The 24,209-nt window shown below is 26.6% G+C and overlaps 1 protein-coding gene across 1 annotated transcript in view; it reads right to left on the bottom strand.

Moving 5' to 3' along the window:
- Positions 1 to 23,964, bottom strand: part of LOC132945330 (uncharacterized) — a 151,576-nt gene extending 127,612 nt beyond the window's left edge. The window contains exon 1 of the mRNA XM_061015038.1: positions 23,310 to 23,964. Within this exon, the coding sequence (XP_060871021.1) occupies positions 23,310 to 23,584 (275 nt within the window). The 5' untranslated portion in view covers positions 23,585 to 23,964. The remainder of the gene's footprint in view (positions 1 to 23,309) is intronic.
- Between the last annotated feature and the right edge of the window lie 245 nt (positions 23,965 to 24,209).

Raw genomic sequence — 24,209 nt, 5'->3', positions numbered from 1 at the left:
GTAAATTACGTTGAAATATTTCATTTATTATTTTATGAATCCATTTAATTAAGAAAACTGATTTAATAATATTGAGTTGTATTATGATAAATGGTTGGCATAGTATACACCATACATAATATATTGAGATACAATAGCCAATAGATAGCATCAGTGGCTTTCTTAAATTCCAAGTTTTCAACAGAATCATTAATCATTAATGTTCAATCAGTATAATAGTGTGTAGTACATTGTGCATAGTATAATATTAAGAAGTAAATTAATTTAAACTTTCGTATTTTAAAAAAGAAATTATAAACTACAAAAAAAAATATATTTATTTTAATTAACTAACTGTCTAGGACTGGTCTTGAAATACAAATATAAATGTATAGAATTTTGAATCAAATATTGTTTGATTTTGTATGTAAGACTATACAGTAAAAAAAAATATATCCAGATATATATTATAATTTTATTTTACCAGTCCTATTCTGTAGTATATTAAAAAATAAATAATTTATAGTTTAATTTAAAATAAGACAATTTAAATTTAATATAATCAATTAAATAGTATATCATATTTTATTGTAAATCGTCTTTTTTATGTAGATAAACTTTCATAATAATAATAAAGGTATATTTTAGCTATACTACTATGTTGTTGATAACGATAAACGTAAATGATAATATACATATTTAAAGTATTAATAAGAATTTATAATGTACATTATTATAAATACACATTATAATCCTATACGTATGTACCTATATTTAAAATACCCCTATTTATAAACATTGATAATAATGATGTTACATTTATTATATTATCCAATAATATATACTTTAACTATAATAATATACAACTTTTACTTTAGGTGAAACAATTTAAAAATTGCAATACGCTTTCTTTATTTTATTATTTCTGTTATTAAATACTAACTGTCGCATACAAATTCTTATAAGATTTGTCTGTTTCATTGATCACATACCTAATAAACCCACAAATAATTTAAATGATAAATGATAAGTTATTATTTTAAACAAACTTTTGATTTTTTTTAATACTATTTAAAGAAATAATAAATTCAATACCTCTATTTTTTTTTTTTTTTTATATCGAATGAATGGTTAGGGTGATAGTAATAATTCAATAAAAGTTCTGATAAACACTTCAAGTTGAACACTAAATTTGAATATTTATATTGTGAACGTTACATTGTTACAACAGTAAACGTCTAACTTTGGGTACTTAACCACTATAGTATATTCAATGAGATACATAGATTATATGAATAAACTATAAACATGAAACAGCTACATAAATAAATTAAATGGACTAGGTCAATCGGTGGGCCCATTAGCTTGCATTGAATATAATTTAATACATTTTTTTTTTATTATTATTTATTATTTATAGTCAGAGTTAGACAATGTAAATAATACAAGTTTATCCATTAAACCACTCACTATATATAACGGCAAACAAGTAAGATAGGTTAACTGTTTGTACTTGGTACATAGAATTCCTAAATACATTTCCAGAATAATATGATTACGAAAACGGAAAATTGCGATGTCACAAGTCTAATATTATATTATATTATTAAGAGTAGGAGTTAATGAGTGTAAACACAATTTTAAACCTGCAATTTTTTTCAAAATGTATAATATCATACAAATAAGTCTTTGAATAATTGTTGATATTACATATTTATAACTTTGACTACAATATATCATTTTTTAACTAAAACAAGTTGTGTTGAATTCTAAATAAATAAATTCCATTAGTATTAAAATCTTTTAGTCATTTCGATTTCGATTGTATTTAACATAAATTACGGGTTCACTCGAATAACAGATACCTACATATACACGTATTTATTATTTGGTTGTTGCATCTAAGAATAGTAATGTTTATTTATTATGACAGTACAAATGTAATATTTGAATTAGGAAGTAATATTATTTTACAATCGACATAAAATATTATTCTTTAACACAGTTATCCAATAATTTGTATTTCTGATAAGTACATATTCTGTTTTTCTTAATTTTTTTTTTTTAAAGAAATAAGATATAAATATAATAAAAATAAAATATATATGTATCCTGATAATGAAAACTAACTGGGGGATGATTTCGATAATATAATTTACCAAACACTACTGAGTCAAGCCAATCAATGACTCTCATTTAAATTCAAAACACGCAGAACATTCTGTTGTTATACTATTATTTTTGTTGTGGTCTAATATTATGTACCACAACCTTTATTTACATTTTTAGTACTTGTTTTTAAAAATACTAAAATAATACAATTCACAATTTCATTAGGATTCATATACTGGTCACATAAATATAAATGTATATTATATAATTTTTTTCAGAAGTTTTTTTATTCGAATCCCCAATAATACATTTACACTTTTTAAATGTATACTCTGATGTATAAAACAATTTATGAAATATGTAAATTAAATTGTAATAAGTTTAGCTTTAAATGAAAATAATATTATTACTATTTTTTTTTTCATATTATTCTTTTGTAAAGAAAAATAATTATTATTGTTTTAAATTGCTTTGTATTGATAAACATAATATAAGGTTGTGTATTTTTTAATATGCTATAATTAGATAAGACAAAATAATTTAATAAAACACTTCAATCATAATATATAAGAATAAATGTATGGTTACAACAGAAATATAATTAAATTTTATAACAGAGTTAATAACTGAACGAATTACGTAAGGTAATTATAACTAGATTTATCAACAACTTTAAAATAGTACCGAAATCGGTAGTTATTTTTAACAGTTTTAGATTTTTGGGCGGAGCCATGAATGTACTGATCTTAGAATGATGTGTGTTAGTTTTTCTAGTTTTGTGTCTGCTATCACATTTTTAAACAGTAAAAATGTTTGGATTTCCACTTCAATATATTTTCTGGCAGGAAATTGAATTTAGATGAGGGGTCGAAAGTTAAAATTCCCAGTACTTTTCTTAATAATTGGAAAAAACAAAACCGTAATACTTATAGTAAATAAATTAATTAAATGTCAAAATCAAAAATCATATCATGAAATATATTAAGGTATAGTGTATATAGGCTGACAGACCGTCTTTGAACTGAATCGTTTTTCGCACGCAATAATAATTTATTATTGAATTCAAATTTGACACACCCATTACAGTCTGTTATTTACTCAATGACGAGGTACACTTGACACCTACTGTACAGCAGAGCAATTACCTACTTTTTCTCTCTCCCTTTTTCATAGTTAAAACGTAGAAAATGCATACATAATGATGTTTCATAAGTGACTTTTTAACTTTATATTATTGCACGCACGTTAGGTAGGTATAAATAATAAATATAATGTACACCAACTTATACGCGTATGTGTTTGGCTTTATTTTACAAGAAATTAATAATTATTAGACATTATATATAGGGCTGCCTAGGCATTTAAATCAATAAATTTGTTATGACTTTAATAATATTATGTGTGCATAATGTAGGTGCCAATATTATACTTGTACTCCATATTAATAGGTGAACTGATTTGTGATAATTTTAATAACTTCATTGTATAAGATATAACACACCTTAAAATTAGTTTTTGACATTTTAATGATGTTATTTTCTCCCGCAAATTTATGTCGAGATTGCATTTAATAATATTTTCAAACTATCAATAAAACAAACTTAATTTTCTAACCGAATGGCCTCAATAGTGTTGTTATAATTTATAACTTAACAGTTATCAATTAAACTAGATTTTAGTAAAAAAATAAGTTTATGAAATATAAAAATTATTATACATTTCCATAACCCGATCAATTATTGGTGCATACTGTCCCTGGTCCCACATCAACATGCATCTGTTATCAATGACAGAACGATTACTATTGCTGCCACTTGCCAGTAAAATGTTACACGCTACAGATGCCATAGTCATATATTATGCCACGTTAACTTTATTACGGTTCATTTATTCAAGTTACATGTGAGGGTGTGTGGAAAAAATAACAAACAGGAAAGTTTCTCTTTTCCCTTAATTTTTCTCTCTTGTACTATATACAAATATAATATGTAAACTAAATGCATTTTTTACGCGCAATTTGTCAGGTTTATAATACACTGAAGTAAAAAATAAAATACTGTCTCAATAAAAAAAATGGTTTACATATTATTAAAAAAATTCGAAAAAGTTATCTACTCGCGTGAATGTCCAATACACGACGATTGCTTTCGTCGCGCTCATTGTCACCGAATTCCACTGCATGTAATCTTATAAACTTATACTTTTTTCGTATCCCACTAGTTCCCACTATAATAATATTATCCAACGAAATTTCCCTCTGCGGGGTACATGGATAAATCATTGTTTTCCGTGTAAATAATAAACCTTAGTGATTTATAAATTAAACTAGTATCTAAGGTTTTCATATGATTAAGCATTTACGAAATTAAAGTCAACCTAATTCGCAACCTATTGAATTATTGTAATTACTTATTATTATTACAACATGTATTGCAGTACACTGCAATACATTTAAAATATAACTGAATAGTGATTGGTCTAGACATAGTAATGAAACTATGTAACATAATAAATTTAGTGATTTTAGACTTTACTAGAGTATAGGCACATAAAAAAGCGGGTAACGCTCTGCTGTACAGTAGGTTACAAATGGGTCACTTTAATATATGGTGTTAAATATGAATCCAATGAAATAACATCATATATGAAAAACGTTTCTGAGCGGTGAGGGTTTGTCAAACTAGGATATTTGGATAAAAATATTTGTAGTCTCCCAATAATTATCAAAACTAATCAATTGTATATTCCAACCAAAAAAAAAATTACTATATATTGTGTTAACTACATAATATTATAGTGATATTTCCGTGTCTCCTTTCAACCAAACAGCGAAACACTATTTTCTATTTCCGACTGACGGTGGTGTATTTTAACTCTATATACCAACGTCAAGTCAAGTCAGATTATATTTTGAAAATATAACGATCAACAGTTTTGATATTTAATACATAAAAATGTTGTTGCAATAATTTTTTTTAAAAACTATTACATGATAATGGAAAGGAAATTAAAAATGTCAATGTCTAAAATATACAACTATGACGGCGTTATGTATAGGCAAAAGTAATGCGTAACCAACTTTCTACCATAATATAATTTATGATAGTTGCCCATGTGAATATAAGTACTTTTATTTTTTTTTTTATCCTATCCTTTTTGTTAATTGAAAAAATTATTGATGCACCAAAAAATAATATTATTTCGATAATTTTATAAAATTGTGATTTGTTAATAAAAAAAAAATGTAAAATTCAATAATAATTTTAATTATTAATATTATGTACTTTCCTAGGTTTTATAATAACAACTATTAGTATACTTTTAAAATTCAAGTTTAAACAACGTAAAAGAAACCAAGTATGCTTATTAGTTGTACGCAGTGTTAGGACTTATCTAGATAAATTATCCAGATAATTATTTTTTTATCTTTTAACTTATCTAGATAAATTTACAAGATAATTTTTTTGGAGAAAATTTGCTAGATCTGTTCGAAAATGTTTTATTTTTATTCTCATTATCTGAGGCACAACTTGTACGTAAAATAACATCCAGGGCTAAAAATATATGACATTATTCTGAAAAGACTAATTATTCCTATTTAATACTTATTACTTATAAGTAATTAATATTCTGTACTCGGTTAATAATATATAAAATAATATACTAATTAATTTATGTAATTAGCCTATATTAGTACATTACTGTCGCAACAAATATGTCAAATTCCCAGAATTGTATAAATATTTTTAAACTATAATTAAAATACGAATAATAGAACAGATGGCAAGTTATAACCACCGCCGTCCCAAACAAAATTCCATAGAATATAATATTATTCATTGAGAAATAAAGATAAACCAGTCTATTCTTTCCGTATTTGCAATGCGTCTGAAATTAATGACAATTGATAAGTCTGACGAGCAATGCATGAGATGCTATTTATATATTTCGGGTTTTATGTTTTATATTATAAATCTATGGACTATAAACAATCTCTAAACCAATTTTAATTGCACATGACTTATAATAATAATTAACATTATTTCGTATACACAAATACTCGTAAATATCTTTTCAATGTTTTTAATTAATAATAATAATAATAGTACGTGACACGAAAAGTGGCCGGTGATCCCACCACCAGCCCGGCAAGAACGGCCGTTAGCTATGAGTTTTCTTGTGTGTGTATATTATTTTGTGTACTTACATGACGGTATATAATTTTTTTTAAATTAGTTGTTCTAATTATAATTTCTAAAATTATCTATTATTTAAATATTTCGATAATTATCTAGATAAAATATTTTTATCTTTTATCTTTTTGTTAGATTAATTTGATTTGTCATACATTATTGTCATAGTTATTATTAATATAATAATATAATGTCTATTTTTTTTTTTATTATTTGTTATGCAGTATAATAACGTGGGTAATATACAATATACGTACATAGTTTTCTAAATATAAGACGCTGGCTAAATAATATAATAATAACATCTCTCTGTGGTGTTTATTTGGAAAAACGAAAAGATAGAACGAAAGAAAAGAAATGGAGACTGTTTTACATGAGAAACGCGTACTTATCACCGACAACGCCACGGAATATTAAAGAGTCAGAGCAACTGTTTGCGTTATGACCTCGCTTTTACCGTTGCGAACATTTTACGACAGGACGTCCCCCACCACTTCCTCATCAACTTATTATGATTAAAGCATTTAAAATATATATATATATATAAATATATTATATATTCATCTTTTATTTCCAAAAGGGAAAAATTGAACACAAACCATAATTTTGGTCGACATTAGTTCGCCGACCCTAACTCATTGTTAGCAATTTCAACGAATAATAATTAGTCCCATCCATTATCTAAACTTAAACAACGAATACAATGCAATTTCCTTAGAAACAATAATTATTTGAATCCTTGTTGGAATAATATTACTATCATCACGAAAACTGCATGCAGTAATTTAGAAATAAAAACGTAATTATAATACATTTTGTATCTTTAAATTATAATTCATAAAAAAAATCCCCATGCTTGCCTTGTTTCTGATAATATTATTTAAGAATATCGGGTATTTATAATATATAAACAATAATAAAAAATGCATTTTTAAAATAATCTTTGAAGTATGAATTTTATAATAATAATTAATAAATGTTATAAGTAGGGCCCGGTTGCAATGAAAAGTGCATATTTTTTTGGTTGATCATACACAATGCTTTCTAAGTACATAATTCCTTTTATGTAACGAAGGTTTGAATGCTACGAATTTTATTTTTTGCATATTTTTACGTTTTTTCATTTTGGAGCATTTTAAGCATTATTGGGTCATTTTGTTGGTTTTTAATGCATATTGTTCAATATAGATATGAAATTTAGCCTATTAAATATATTATCTAAAGATAAATTATTTTCTTGATATTTAAGAAGGCTTATCGGGTTTTTCCATACACATTGTCAATTTATTATGATTACTGTGGAGCGTCACCCGTATTCGGTCAAATAACAAAAAATCAGTCAGTTCGTGTTACATCATAGCATCATAGCAGTCAATATTTCAAATTTTTAGATTTTTTTTATAAAATAATAAATTAATAAGTAATAATTATATCTCATTTATAAATTACAATTTGTTTAAAAAATATATGGCATTTTTAAGGTCATTTTTGTGGTAAAATATATTTTTTAAGTGCATTTTTGGCTATTTTTTAGAGCATATTTGTATGGTTTTAGGTGCATTTAAATTCGGGCCTTAGTTATATCACTATTTGCAGTCTGTACTTTTTAATTTATTTATGAAAGTAGTTTCCAAAAACTTAATTCATGGTTTCAATTAAAAAACTTAAAAAGAATGTATTAAAACTAAGTTTTTCCCCTCCTGAATTTGAGGTTTTTTTTATATAGAATATAGACTAAACATAAACTATAGGTATAGTTCTACTTTCTACACAGTTTTATCGAAAAACCAATAATGCGTAACAATATTCTGAAAACGACGATATTTATTTATTCATCTATTCGAGTAGGTACAACCAAACTTCTAAAGATGTTGTGTATCAATCAAATGTTTTTCTTAGGTTTATTTTATCTGAGACGAGATTTAAGTTTTATACCTTGCGTGTCCTATCCAATTATTTGTCTATCCAATGCGTTCCATTCACATGAAAAATATTACAACCGTAAAAGTCATTATTGGTTAACTAAAAGGAAATAACTATATTCACCAAAGATCTGATAGTCGATCATTCATTAGTTGTTATGTAACGATAATTTATTGTCACGTCAATCGTAATATGGATCATATCAGATTTTACGGTTATTTTTTGATAACGTGATTATAAAAATAATATTTTTAAAGTCCAATTCAATAATACTTATTGAAGGAATATATTATTATAAGATATACTTTTTAACTACCTTTTAATAAATAATATTTATAATTCACATACATAAATTGTGTTGTACACAGTAATAGTAAAACTATGTATTTAAAATAATGATAATACTTAAGGCCATCAAATTAACGTCGCCTAAATTAATACACCTTTGAACAAATTATAGATCACAGTTCCATTAATTTATGTCACTTTTATATTATTACAATGATGTGGAGAATAATTATTTGTCTATATGTAGACAATAATTTGTATTGATTAAAAATACCTAAACAGTTTTGATATAATATTATGTATCAAACTAAATTGATATAAAATTATAATAAAAACTAAATTTGAGCTATAATGAGTATTTACTAGTATAATGTAAAAATTATTACTAAAAAAATAAACGTTTGAATTATGTAGGGAAATATTAATGAATTCGTGTTTAAAATACCATACGAATATATCAAGGAATATATTATTATAAATTAACTTTAATCATGAATAAATTAATGCAAGGCCTGATCTTATTTTTGTACACTTGTTTACTACATTCAAAGAGTATAAAACTATGAAGTTGTAGACATTACGAGGTAAACACTAGTTTAAAAAACAATTAAGTTAACTACGTAAATAATAATAATATTGCCATAAATTAATGTGCATTTTACGTCTTATCCTCTGTAATACCAAAAACCCAAATTTACTTTATAAAAGAAACTCGCATGGTTGTTCGAAGTTGAATGATTTTTTATCAACTATGAGTATAATAATTTATAAGAAAGTTAAAGTTATTCATATGACTATATGAACGTAGTTAAATGGTTAACTCGGCTGTTTATATATTCTCATCAGTCATCGACGTTGACGATGATTATTTTTTTTATTACAATTTATATTGTTCTATAACAACTAATTAGTTAATGTGATAATTTGTAAAACGATAACATTACGAAAAAATAACTAAAATAAGTTTTAAAACACATTATATGTGGAAAATAAATGCAATACATTGTACACTGCTTGACTTAACAAATTATCAACAACTATGCAACAAAACTCAATTCTGAATTTCTACTATTTGAACCACTGCCCTTTTTTCCCAGAAGTATCTTTGTTTGAACACTGTTTCTTTTCAATACTTGTCCGGATAGTCTTAGCACTCAGGGAATTGTCCAGGTAATATAAATCACCGAGGTTACGTGATATGATGCTAGTCTAACCGTACTACAACGATAGTTCATATCGTTCATAGAGTTCACCTATATTAAATTGTTCTACAAATGTATGTCCTTATAAATAAAGGTACAGGGGTGAGCATAATATTATTTTTTCTATCACCTACCACCACAAATATAATAATAATAATAACAACCAAATTATATTATATTAAATCTTACATATTTGTAAAATTTTGAGTAAGTAAGGTGGCTGTGAATCATGTTGATGAATAATAATTGAGAATCGTAGACGAGACTTCAATGTATAGGTTAGGTCGGTAGGTTAGTCAGTTGCGATGGCGCATACCAAGCGGCAAGCGATAAATTCACGACAAACATCAAATCAGGACTCGAAATCGGTTTATCAAAGAACGGTTAAAACTTAAAACCTCGTTTTTTTTTCAACACCACGACCGTAATTGAAACCTAAATATTTAAAAACGGTTCACAAAACCAAAACCGAAACCACTATAACTATATGAATATTGATTTTGCTAGATTTTCTAAATTTATTATAATATTTAAAATGTATGTTATAATGAATATTCGTAAAGGAAGAGAATAATATAATGCTTAAATTTAAATACAAATCCCACCGATATTAAAAAATTACTAGAGCATTCACAAAATCTAAACCAAAAAAGGAAAATTTCAAAACTGAAAACAAAACCATTTAAATATGAACGGTTTTGAGCCCTGCAGATAAGTCAGGTCATTTTCTTAGAAAGTATTGTTGACATATAGCAATATCAGATGTTTATTTCCATAATCAAACACGTTTATTTTCCAATATAAGAATAATTATTATTATACACGGCCAATAGTATATTGACAATTTCATTTTATTTTATGGTTATTATCGATCAAAATTATTGTAATAGGAAAATAATTCAGAAGGTAAAATTGTTTTATAATATTAGTTGTTAATTTGTTATAGCACCTATAACTATGGGCTGTGGCACATACTAATAAACGCCCGCAAAGATAGAATATAGGATAGACAAGCATTTCCCAAAGTGTGTTCCGGGGAACCCTAGGGTTCCGCGGGACCATCTCAAGGGTTCCGTCAGATGTATGTGATTATTGAGAAAATTATTTTAACAAAATCTATCAATATCTACGAGTTATTTCGAGTTATTACATGATGACAAATGGCTTATAAAATTAGCTTATCTCGCAGACATATTCAGTAAACTGAATAAAGTTAACAAGTCTTTGCAAGGAAAAACAATAACTACATTCGTTGTTAGAGACAAAAATATAGCATTTAGAAACAAACTTAATTTTTGGATTGCATGTGTAAATGACAATACTTTTGAATGCTTTCCTGTCTTGATGAAATTTCTAAAGGAAAACGAATTGCAACTAACAACTAATATTAGAAATATTATTATCAAATATTTGGAAAACCTCGAAAAATCATTGTCTCAGTATTTTCCTGCTACTTATAATGACATTGATTGGATACAAAATCTTTTTGTGAACCGAAAAAAACCTGCCATATTATCCATGCTCAAATATGAGCATTTAATTGAAATTAAAAGCATGTCATCCTTAAAACAGAAATTTGAATCTGGATCTTTAAACGAGATTTGGATTGAAATTAAGGACGAAGACCCATCTCTAGTTGAAACAGCTATTTTTACTCTATTACCGTTTGTAGCAACCTACCGCTGTGAGGCTGGTTTTTCCTCTTATGCGTATACAAAAAGTAAATACAGAAATAGATTGAATGCCGCTCCACACCTACGAATTCAAGTTTCAGATATAAAACCCAATTTTAAAACTATTGTAAATCAAACAATGAAACAGTTCCATTCTTCTCATTAAAAATATTAATAGTATGTATATTTTAAAATCGAATTAATTATAATTTGTTAAAAATAAATATTTGTGATAATTAAACAATAAATGTTTGTTATTTAAATAAATAAAATTTTCATTGAAAATTGTTTTTTTAATTAATTGTAATAAACAATAATCATTAACAATATGATTAAAACATTTTTTGTAGTACTGGTTTTTTTTTAGAAAAAATGGGGTTGAGTTGGAATTAAAGACATTAGGGTTTCGCAAAACACAAACTATTTCCTAAGGGTTCCGTGATACTAAAAGTTTGGGAACCGCTGGGATAGACTACTATATCTGCAGTCACCTATTAAGACTGGTATAACATAATACATCAAATTATGAATCAAGCTATATACTGATACAATATACACGTCATAATTCATAAATATGATTTATAAATTTAAAATGATGGATTTAGGTAAATGTAATATTATGTATTTTAATACTAAACTATTATTTAAACTAGTGACTTAAAAATAAAATGCATATTATATTAAACCATTTAAAATATTAAACATGTGTCATATTATTACCTTAAAAAATCCTAATACAATTTTAAATATCAGACACTCATCCCATTTTGCTTATCTCATCAAGAATAGTATTTCATCTGCATTGAAAATTATATAGGACAATCACATAAATTGCATAGGAAAATCACCCAGAAAAATAGAGTTTACGTAAATAGTAGGTATACGTTTTCTCACTTTTCTTCACTGTTATTATTAGTTTTTTTAACGCGTCTTTAAACGACTAAAATTGAAAACTTATCTAATCTATGTTTAATTTCAAATCTACGGACGTGTTTCATGAAACTTTTTAAACATTTCAACTGTCACAAAAAGTTTAAACCAATATCAAAATGTTTTTAAAAAAGAACACGCGATAGAACGGAACAGTAGCTATATGTACCAAAGTTATATTTTAAACAAATTCAAGACAGTTATTAGCTTTTAAACTGTTAACATTTACACTGATTTACTCTATATATTATTATGTGGTATCTAATTAAATTAATTAATCAACCTGGAAAAATCAGAATGTAAAAATAAAATAAAATGTTAAAAATAAAACATAATATGTATAAATTACAATACATAATATTTTCCATTGAACAAACTATTTAATAGTTATATATTTATCCTGGATATGGCAGTTGACGATGAGATAAACTCATTTTTTTATCACTTATAAATCAAATAATATGGTAATTATAATAATATTATTATTATTATTGGGGACGAGGTGGCCAAGCGGTCTAACGCGACGGATTCGGCACAGCCAGTCCGAGTTCGATCCTCGACCACCGGGTGGCATTTTTCTCCGTGCAAGTCACGGTGTCCGGAGAACAAGTGCCGCCATCTCCCACCCGGGCATGGCAGATACCTACGGGTGCCCAATCAAAAATTCTGCCAAACCCAACACACACGTGTTCCTCCCCCCTACCGACATTAACAAACCACAAATAAACCACTACAGCTAATGGCCATAGTTGCCGAAGCTTAAGATCAATAAAAAAAAAAAAAATAATAATATTATTTCATATAATATCGCTAGCTGTTATTAATTAATAAGTCACTACCAACGTGCCTTAGAATGATGTGAATAGGTTCATGGTACAAATACATTAAAATGAATCGAAATATTTTGAAAATAGGGTAAATAACATTGTGCATACCTAGTAAATAATAATATTATATAATATGGCATCAAGTTCTACGAAAAATATTTTTCACATTATAAATTTATAACAAATAAAATCGTTGATTTTCGTTTAAATATTCAATTTTGACAGGGTAGGTTAGGTTTAAACGTGAAATATCAATTAAAATATATTTTTGAGAATAATTGGATGTTATGAAAACAATTTATGAGAAAGCTTGTGATAAATTGTCAAGCCTTAGTTACTAATTTTTTTGTGATTTTAACGATTTTTGATAAAATTTGAATTCTAAATGCTTATAATATATTATATTTTAAAGTATTTTAACTAAACATAAAAATGTTGATCAATTTTATAAAAGAAAAAGATAAAAACATGTTTGAGACTAACTATCAAATAAACAATAAATATACAATACATTTCATGGAATTAATCAAAATTGCTTGAAAATGTTATTGTGTGCCTAAATTAATAGTGGAATGTTTAAAGTTTCTACGACTAATATTGCTTGAATAAAAAACAAATAATTTAAATTGTTAGAAGAAAAGAAAGTACAAACGTCAATATTTTTCGTTTATCTGATTTTTTTAGTTACTGTTTACCGTAATTTGTTTGTACATTTCTCTGCATTTAGCGCAAACTAAATCTAATTTTTGACCAGAAATAATACACTCTATATTGAAGATTGAAGCATTTTTTTCATCGTAAAACAATTTTCTTCAGATACAAAACAAAACACAAGTTTGTAATAAATTACACCATTCAGAATCTAAAATTAGTAAAACGTAATAGAAACATAAGTATAAAAATGTTCTGCAAATAAATCTATCTCAGTTATGAATTTCGTAAGAGATATTAATATTTTATATCATCATCATATTTTTATATAATATTTGAACGGTTCAATACACATGTGGGTAAATTTGTATAGTAGTAACTTCCTATTTTAAGTAATTATTAAAATAAACTTTTTCTAGTACATGTTTTATACCATTGATGTTTGCTATGGAACTCTGAACATTAAGATATAAGATCAAATGTATGATAATATAATTTTAGCCAACGAAACCACTAAAAATGTTTCATTAAAGAAATAATAATAAAACCTAATCTCGACAATATTATTGTTAATGTAAAAGAATCGTAAATCTCGTCATCAAATCTGAGTTAAGCAGAGCATGGATAAAATAATTTCATCAATCAACCAATGTACCACATCATTTTAGATATAATCCTTTTTCTTTTTTTGCAATATTATTATTCAGTTACCTATTAAAATATATAAGAAAAATTATAGATGAACTATTTACAACTATTTTCGAAAAGTATAGATAATTTTCAAATATTTTGTATTGACTTGATATATTTGATTCAACAAAAGATAAAATATGATTCAATTATTAAAATTACTTAGATAAAGGCTAAATACTAAATAGTTTATTATTGCTGGATAAATAGTAGAAATTATTTTAAATAGAAAAAAAATTCACTTAATAAAAATACATATGACTTCTGTTAAAAATGATAAGATTAGATTTATTCAAGTAGTAGATATTTCGGAAATATTCCACTTCAATAATATTTAGCTTATCTTGAAAACTCTTAGTTTCAATTGTTAAAATGTAAAAATTATGGTTGATTCCAGAATTTATTCTTGATTTACTACTATAATATTATTTAAATTTTTCGATAAAAATTAACTATATTTAAGTATATAACATTGTGTTTGAAAAATGATAAATGATTTTTTTTCAAGATATTTAAAACTTGGAAATTATTCCAATTATCATCTGATATCCTGCACTTATAATAATACAATATTATACATTTCTACACATAATATAAAGAGGTAGTTAAGTGAACAATTTGAATATGAGTAACACTTTAATTAAATTGCATGTATTTTTATTAAACTTAAAAATTAAACCCGATTATAATTTAACAGTTTTTAATTAGTGCGTAAAATGAAAATTACTGTAAATTGTTACTGGTTTAAATTCAGATTACCAGAAATAAAGGATATAGTAGACCAGATTTTGTACTGCAATGCAGATGAACTTGAAAAACCTCTGCATTATTGTTTCTTATACACTATTTAGTGTTAGTAATTGTAAATTGTAATTACCATGGTTGAGATAATAAACATCATAGTTTTCAATTCTTATAGAATTTAAAAATAATTAAAGTCTGGTTTAAAATTGCACGAATTTGTTTCTATATAAAATGTTACATACTATGTTTAATTAAATTTACTATAATCATTTTAATTACATTACTACTATAAAGTAATTTAGTAAAAAAGAAAAACGAGCTTAATTGAGATGAAATCTTTTCAAAAAAAGTAGCTTAAGTTATCAAAATTAAATTTTTTTCAATCTCAATGTATTATTATAAAAACCATAGAACCATTTAAAGTAATATTTTGTGAACGTATAAGTACTTACAAATATGTATTTAAGGTACCTCCTACCTATAAAAATATGTATACCATATGATATTACGTACCTATTATAAATCTAATAAGTATATTATTATTAATAACTATTCTCAATGTTCTTAAGTGTAAATATCTACAAGCATGGAAACGAAAACCATCATCAAAAATATCAGAAATACAAAAGAACGTATACTTTACTGAAAAGATTAACAAAAAATTCCAATTTTCTTCAACTTACAGATTTTAACCTAATTCTTTGAACAAGCACACATATAAACTTTCACATGTATATAAGTTGAAAAACTCTCCAGTGGAATAATGTTAGTAAGATGTATGAAAACGATTTAATTAGCATATAGGTCCCCCTTATCATTTGGTCGATTAATATATAAATGATGAGTTTTCGTTAGTGATATTTGAAATTCAAGGACCAAGGTTATAGGAGCAAACTTTGCAATTCAATATGTAAGTATTTGACCTACACCATTGAAATTAGTTTTGCTTAAGTTTAATACATAAACTACAATGTTTTAACAGCTTACTATATTATTGATATTATCATTGTATACGAAAAATAATTCTGAGCGGTGGCGGTTTGTTAGCCTAGGATATTTTGTATCATACTTATATTGCTATAATTTATACGGTAGCAGGTGAAATGAATTAATATTATTTGCATATTTAAATATTTGTATATAATAATATACTTGAGAAGTTTCAAGTACCCACGAATAATATTTTTAAATACAATAAGATAACTAAACTCATTATTTTTGGTTATTTAATTAGTAATTTCGTCCTAATTTGAAACTAAAATAACTATAAAAAAAATTGTATATTATTAGATTTTCTGATAACATAATAAACTGCTTAAGTGGAACCTTGTTTTAAATTGTTAATCCTTAACTATAAAAGTTGAATATTGTATACAATTTTCAATTTGGTAAATGTCGTCAACATATAATGTATTTTTAATATTTTTCAGCTACTGTTGTAACAATATATTGTATAACTTGTATTACATTTTCAAGCTTTTTGACCCAACGATTACAATTTTATTGACATTTAATGAAAAAAAACTAAAAAATTTAAATTTAAAATTGTCCGTAAACAGCCCAAAACGAGTCAAAATAATTAAGTATAGTAAATGATAAAAATATAAAATAAACATTTGGTTTAAATTTCAAGTAACTACAATTATTAGCTTCTGAATAACAACAAAATAAGAAAATCATTAAATGAAAATTTGTTAGTTAACGGGTGAATATCCAATGTGATACAATCGTTACATGAGAAATCGAAATATCTAATGTAAAAATTTAAACTTGAAACGCTTGTAAAAATTTAATTTAACATGATATTTTGAGTTTTTTTTTAATGAAGGGCTATATTTTGTCGGAAAATATTTTGTTGGAATATTATTTTGTCTGAAAGTGGTTTGTCGGAACCGTATTTTATCAGAACTATATTTTGTCGGAAAAATAATTCGTCTGACGCTTATAAAAAAATATTGTGGATTCACGGTAAACTTTTTTTATAATTTCCAATTATAACAACTTTTGAAGAACGTTCTATTACATTTACTAAAACGTTCTATTACATGATTTTTGACCAAGCATAAAATATATTTTCGACTATAATTTTAAAAAAAATTATAAAACTCAAGATTTTCTTATGCCTATAAATAGCTCAAAAAGAGTCGCAATATTTCGAAAATTGTAAGGTGCATAGAATTTTCTAATATAAATATTCAGTAAAAACTACATGTATCTACAGTAATTTTTTAAGTGTTACACCATAAACCAAAATTGATTTTAAATTTTGAATTCCCCAAGCACCAACTATATTCACTTTCCCACTACTAATCCTTAGCAATAAAAGTTGAACATGTTATACATTTTTAACTACAAAATAATTTATATATTTTCAGTTAGATAAATTTATTCAAAGATAAACTTCAATTGCGTATAAAAAAAATGTATTTTTAAAAATTTTTAACTACTATTCAACAATATATCAGCAGTACCTACCTTGTATTACATTTTCAAGCTTTTTTATCCAACAAATACAATTTTATTGACATTTATAAAAAAAAACTAAAAAAATTGAAAATTAAAAATGTCCGTAAACGGCTTGAGACAAGTCAAAATATTTGAAAATGTTATGAAATTCAATATTATTACTTATAATTAACAATGAAAATCGATTTTGTCAAAAACCAATTTTGTGTAAAAACTCCCATTTTTCCTTAATTTATTTTTTTTTTTGTTTTTCCCGGAGCTTTTGAAAACTACTGAGATTTTAATTTTGATCTCACAAATACATTCAATACATTGGATTCATTTTCCCACCGGAAAAGATACTGAAGTTGACAACCGAAATATTGTTTCAACCACTTATCGTGTACATAGAAACAAAAAAACACACATCATTGTAAATTCAATACATCCATCACTCCGCTCAGAATCTAAAATATCAAGTATGTGTATTTCCATTTATTAATAATTGAGAAAACGCGCAAAATACCGCAAGAAACCCGGAATATTTAGATAATACTAGGTTTTAGTAGCTGGTATTGATTTTGTTATTATAATAATTTAGAAAACCAATAACTATAACTATTACGATAGCCTTGTCCAAATATATTTTATATTATAATTTTTATACACAACGTATTCAGTATTTGGGATGATTATTAGCTATTTATAGACATTTGAAATTGTCTACGTTTTATAATTCTTTTTTTGATTTTTGTCGATAAAAGGAATTCGTTCCGTTCCTTGTTCCTTTAAAAAAAAAGAATTCGTTCCTTTGGAAAATGAACGAGTTCCTTTTTTAGTTCCAAATAAAATAAAAATTCTTATTTAATCACTTATTGTTTTTTTTTCATATGCATATTTCTTTAATTTTTAATTACAATATATAACTACAAGTAGGTACATATTTTATAATTCTATTTTGAGATTTTCATTCTTAACGTCGATACTCGATAACGATCACTAATTAGCAATATACATTATACACATTAAAAAAAAAAAAATCTTAATTTAAATTATTTATATAATTATCTATTTAAATTATTGGAACTAGAAAGAAACGAAAAATTTTGTTATTTTTCCTTGAAAAAAAGAACTAGTTCATTTTCTTGTTCTTTTTTTATAAAAAGGAATTCGTTTCTTCTAAACACTGTGTACAGCAGAGCGACACACACTTACCCACTTTTTTTATTTGGTTTTCAATATTAGTACATTAGTATCCTGCATAAAAGTCTAATTATTTAAAAAATAATAAAGAAAACGCTAATTTTACTTCAACAGAATTACCATAATTACATTAACAAAACTTTTCAATACAATCCGTCCCTAATGTAAGGTTGAAAAACATTAATTAAGAAAGTACATAATATACATAGTTAATAATAAAATTCAATTTGTTAGTGTATATCATTATTATTATATCATACATTCGTACATAATACATTGAAAACTTCTATGTTGAAAATAATTTAAATTATGAACAAACTTTTGGGTGGCTACCATTGTAAACAAAAAATCATAATAATATAGTGATTAGTGGTATACTAGTTTAAATTGTTTATATTATATAAAATCACAATTTTAAATAATTTTAAGGTGTGACTATACTTTATAGTGATTATTGTGTAATTGTGTAAGGGCTGTTCCTACAATGTCCGGTTAAAGTTAACCGACATTTAACCGGCCAAATTCTGCCGGTAATAAAATCTGTTATCACTTATAAGTCGGTTAGCGTTAACCGACACTTTACCGGACATTGTAAGAACGGCCATAATTGTAATACACTACTTAGTACTAAACGAGTAGCATTTATAATTGATTCATAAATGTTCTGTAGGTACATAACTATTTACTAATAAAATAAGAAAAGATAATTTTTTTATATACTCTATAGGTTTCAAGTACCAACTTAAGTTATTTTTTATTCTGACTAAAGCCAACATCATAGGTATTCCATCATATAATTTAAGACAATTTCAATAAATAAATCATCATATTAATATGATAACTATAATTGAACTTAATATAAAGACTTCAATAATTTTAGATTCTGAGCGAAGCGATGAATGTATTGATTTTACAATGATGTGTGTTTTTTTTTTATTTTTTTTATTTTTTTATTTATTTTTTTATTTTTTTTTTATTTTTGTGTCTGTCATCACCTTTTAGGACAGTAAAAGTGCTTGGATTTCTTCAATAGTAACTTTTCTGATAGGAAAGTGAATCTAGTTGGTACTTTGGGGGGTCAAAAGTAAAAATTTCCCAGTAGTTTTCACAAGCGACGTGAAAAACAAAAGAAAAATTAAGGAAAAACGGGAATTTTTACGCAAAATCTGTTTTCGAGAAAATCGATTTTGGTTTTTGGTGTAACTCTAAAACAAATGACCGTAGGGACATGAAATTTTGACTGAATGTTTATATTAGCATTTTCTATACACCATAAATTTTGGAAATATTTTGACTCTTTTTGAGCTGTTTACGGCCATTGTCAGTTTTCAATTTTTTTAGTTTTTTTTTCTATAAATATCAATAAAATTTTATCTGTTGAGTAAAAAAGCTTGAAAATTTAATAGAAGGCTCCTAGGTTATTTTTTCAAAGGCAGATGAAAAAAATTAAAAATCCTTAGTCACAGTTTTTAATTATAAGCATTTAAAGTTCAAATTTTGACAAAATACGGAAAAATCACGAAAAATAGCAAATTATTTTGATGAGAATTCATAAAAATTTTTCTTTTTAAATCTAAGATTTGAAAATGTAATATAAGATTACTCATAAGTTTGTCTACCTTTATCAAAAAAAAAATGTCTAGAAGAAACTTAAATTAAATTTTTATGAGCGTCTGAAATTTATATTTTTACAACATTTGATATTTACTCGATTTCTCATGTAACAATTTTCTTATTTTATTGTAATTAAAAAACGAATGACTGTAGATACTTGAAAATTTCACTGAATGTTTATATTAGCATTTTCTATACACCATAACATTTTGAAAATATTTTGACTCTTTTTGAGCTGTTTACGGACATTGTCAGTTTTCAATTTTTTTAGTTTTTTTTTCTATAAATATCAATAAATTTTTATTTGTTGGGTAAAAAAGCGTGAAAATTGAATATAAGGCTCCTGAGATATCGTTCTAATAGCAGTTGAAAAATATTAAAAATACATAGGTACAATTTTTTTTATAAGCATTTAAAGTTCAAATTTTGACAACATTTATCAAATTTATAATTTATTAATTATTTTGTGGTTATAAATTTATAAATTTTTAACTTTTATGGCTAAGGATTGAAAATTTAAAACAAGGCTTCACGTAAATAGGTTATATATAAATTACTTTATTCACAATAATATCATCAAATATACTTGGTAAAATCATAGGCTGACTGACCGTTTTCGCTCAGAATCGTTTTTCTTATACAATGATATTATATCATTGAATTCAAATTTAACACCATCCATTACAGTGACCCACTTGTAACCTACTGTACAGCAGAGCGACATCCACTTATCCACCTTTTTAATAATACCTATATCATTTCAACGAATATTAAAAATGTCAGCTTGATGCTTTTAGGTTGCCATAATGTTTTTGATTGCGGAAAATGTATCCAAATAATCATGAATTATTTAAATTTTTTTGAATGCATACGTATCTGTTTTTTAAATTTAAAAAGGAATATATTAAGCGTTCATGAAAAAAAAACTTCGAAATAATAATATGGTTAACTTTTGATTAGGCAATAATATTAAACAAATATGGTAATAGTGAATATTAATATTCATAATATCCCGAAAGTTGGTGATTTTCATTTCAAAATTGAAAATTTTTTTAATATCAAAAATACCGGTCATTCAATACTATTGATGTTACTAACTATGTTTATAATTTGTAATTTGTAATTTTTGTTATTATAACATAAGTACATAGGTACCTATACTATTGATTAGTAGTTAGTACATAACCATAACCAAGAAAGTTAATAAATAACTACATCAATAGAATACTTGGATATCGAGATATTTTAATTCGCGTACACACAATATTAGTATTTAGTATATGATGTGCTCGTAATTTAGGTCGATAGGGTCATAAATAGTAAATATCGTTGTATTATACACAATACGAGTTTGCTGAACATGAACGTTTCACACACTCGAGTAAGTTACACCTACTACAGAGTACAGACTATTATATTATTATAGTTACTAGAATTAGTTCTCAATACAGGAAAATAACGCACGTAGTGCATGTTTTAATTTATAATATCACATTATTACATTTTGTGATGCAGCTGAAAAAAAAATAGAGCTTACGTACTCGTATAGTTTGTTCCCTCTAAACCGTCCAATGTCACATTTTATCGGGGTAAAACTAATAAATAATGCGCCGGACAATCATAATGTATTAAATTTCACAAAAACATGTGAAATGGTCGCATTAATCATTTGTCAATAATTGTAAAAAATCAATAATTCGTATATAAGGCATAAAAAAAAATCAGGAGTAATATGTAATAGCTGGTACTATCTATTATATCCTTTGTTTGACAATATATCGTGGATTATATTGTAAGTTATGTTATTTTCAGAGTGGTAATTACTAATTTTACACCAATTGGCATTGCTCTATCATAAAAATTCCAGTTTTATTTTATAAAATGTATAGCCTATACGGCTAATAATATAATAGGTGTATTCTTACAGCAATAGAAGACTTGTAATAATATTATTATGAGGGTACGTATTTTCAAGCAAAATAAATAACAAAAAAAGCGATAGCGAATTATTTCACAGCTTGTACATGGGTTTTCTCCTCCTATAATATGCTGGCGTACGTTTTATTTTTTTTTTTTCACTCACCTTTACATAATTTAAAAACAAAACGGTCCCATCAGTTGAAAAACACTCTTCACTTAAATCTTATACTGACTTTTTATTAATGTAGAACTGCTTTTGGCTTTAGGTGGTTTTACATGAAAAAAAAAATTACCATCGACACTGAATCACACACGTTTTAAATATTATAAAGGTGCGTTGTGTTCGCCTCTACTTTAGTAAAATACGAAAGAACGCATATACACTTATCGCATCTGACAATTATGGAATTGGTTACATTTCAGTACAAGACGTCCTTAAATAATAAAATTAAAATCTAAATGAAAAGAACAAAAATACGGAAATATCACTAATTGTGATCAAGACAAATTATTGATGATCGACATTGGTAGGACGTCTTGTACTGAAATATAACCGATTTCATAATTGTCGATCATCAATAATTTGTCTTGATCACGATTAGTGATATTACCGTATTTTTGTTCTTTTCATTTACATTCTAATCGTATTATTTAATTATGTCGTAACATAGGTAGGACGTTTATAAAAAAAATATTTCAAAAAAATCAAGCTGATGTTTGTTTCCGTCGTCTACGTCATAATCACAACTACACTATACCTACATTTAACTTGTACATACGTTTTTACACTTTTTTAAAATTACAAAAGATTATTGCACTATTTACATAAAAATCCGAGCATCAATTTTTTATACAACTTTCAATAAAATTGTTATGATGATATTGTTGTGAGATGTGAAACAAAATATTGCTCACTTGTCGTGCATGTTGAACAAGTCGGTGCCGCCGATGTGCAACACGTTTTTCACGGCCCGGGCGCCCTTGTAGACGGCCATGACGGCAAAGTGGCCGCCCACCAGCCCATTGGGTTCCGGCCAGACGCGCATGGCCAGCGCCTTGACCACCACTTCGGACGCGCGGGCCTGGGCCTGCAGGTCCCTGGCCGTGTGCAGGCACACGGCCCGGACGGCGGGTAGCGGTGGCCGGCAGCAGGCCAACACCGCGACCGCGGTCAGCGCGGCAGTACGCATCGTCGACGCTCGTCGTGGCCGCGCTTTCCTCTCTCACGATCCGTTCCTATCACCACACTCGGCAGTTCATAAACCTATACGGACGATCGCGACGAACGTCGTCTACCCGAGCGGCGACGGCGGGACAATTCGCAATTATTATTTTTTTTTCCCCTGAAAACAACAATATTCGACCTGCCTGACTTATCGGGCGCTCAGAAGCCGGAAACGCCGTGAGAATCAGCCGCGTCTCGATCGGAAAATCGGAAACGACGATATCAAATCAGACGTACGCGAGACGTTCGGTTCCGTGTGTGCGGCGCGAAATCCGTTCGGTTCCGGTGCGACGGAAACCTCGGTCGGCGAGCGCGTGTGGTCGGCACGTCGGGCGCGAAACGACTGTTGAGCTCGTGCCGCGCGCTGCGTCCCATTCAAAGGGGTTGAGCGGTGCGTAGTTACGTATACAGCCCGTCGCGCCGCCGCCGCCGCCGTTGAATCACTCCGCGGAAAGAGAAAAGGCGTAAATGCCATCTGGCGACCGTTACGAGAAGTGGACCGCGGTGACGGTCGACCTTGCAAAAGCTAGTTATGCGGTCTTAGCGATAATAATAAATATTAAAATAATTGTTAATATGTATACGAGTCA

Source organism: Metopolophium dirhodum, chromosome 5, assembly GCF_019925205.1.
Source record: "Metopolophium dirhodum isolate CAU chromosome 5, ASM1992520v1, whole genome shotgun sequence".
In the NCBI taxonomy this organism is placed as follows: Eukaryota; Metazoa; Arthropoda; class Insecta; order Hemiptera; family Aphididae; genus Metopolophium; species Metopolophium dirhodum.
The sequence above is the reverse complement of the archived record's forward strand: the minus strand, read 5'-3'. Positions and strand labels throughout refer to the sequence as shown.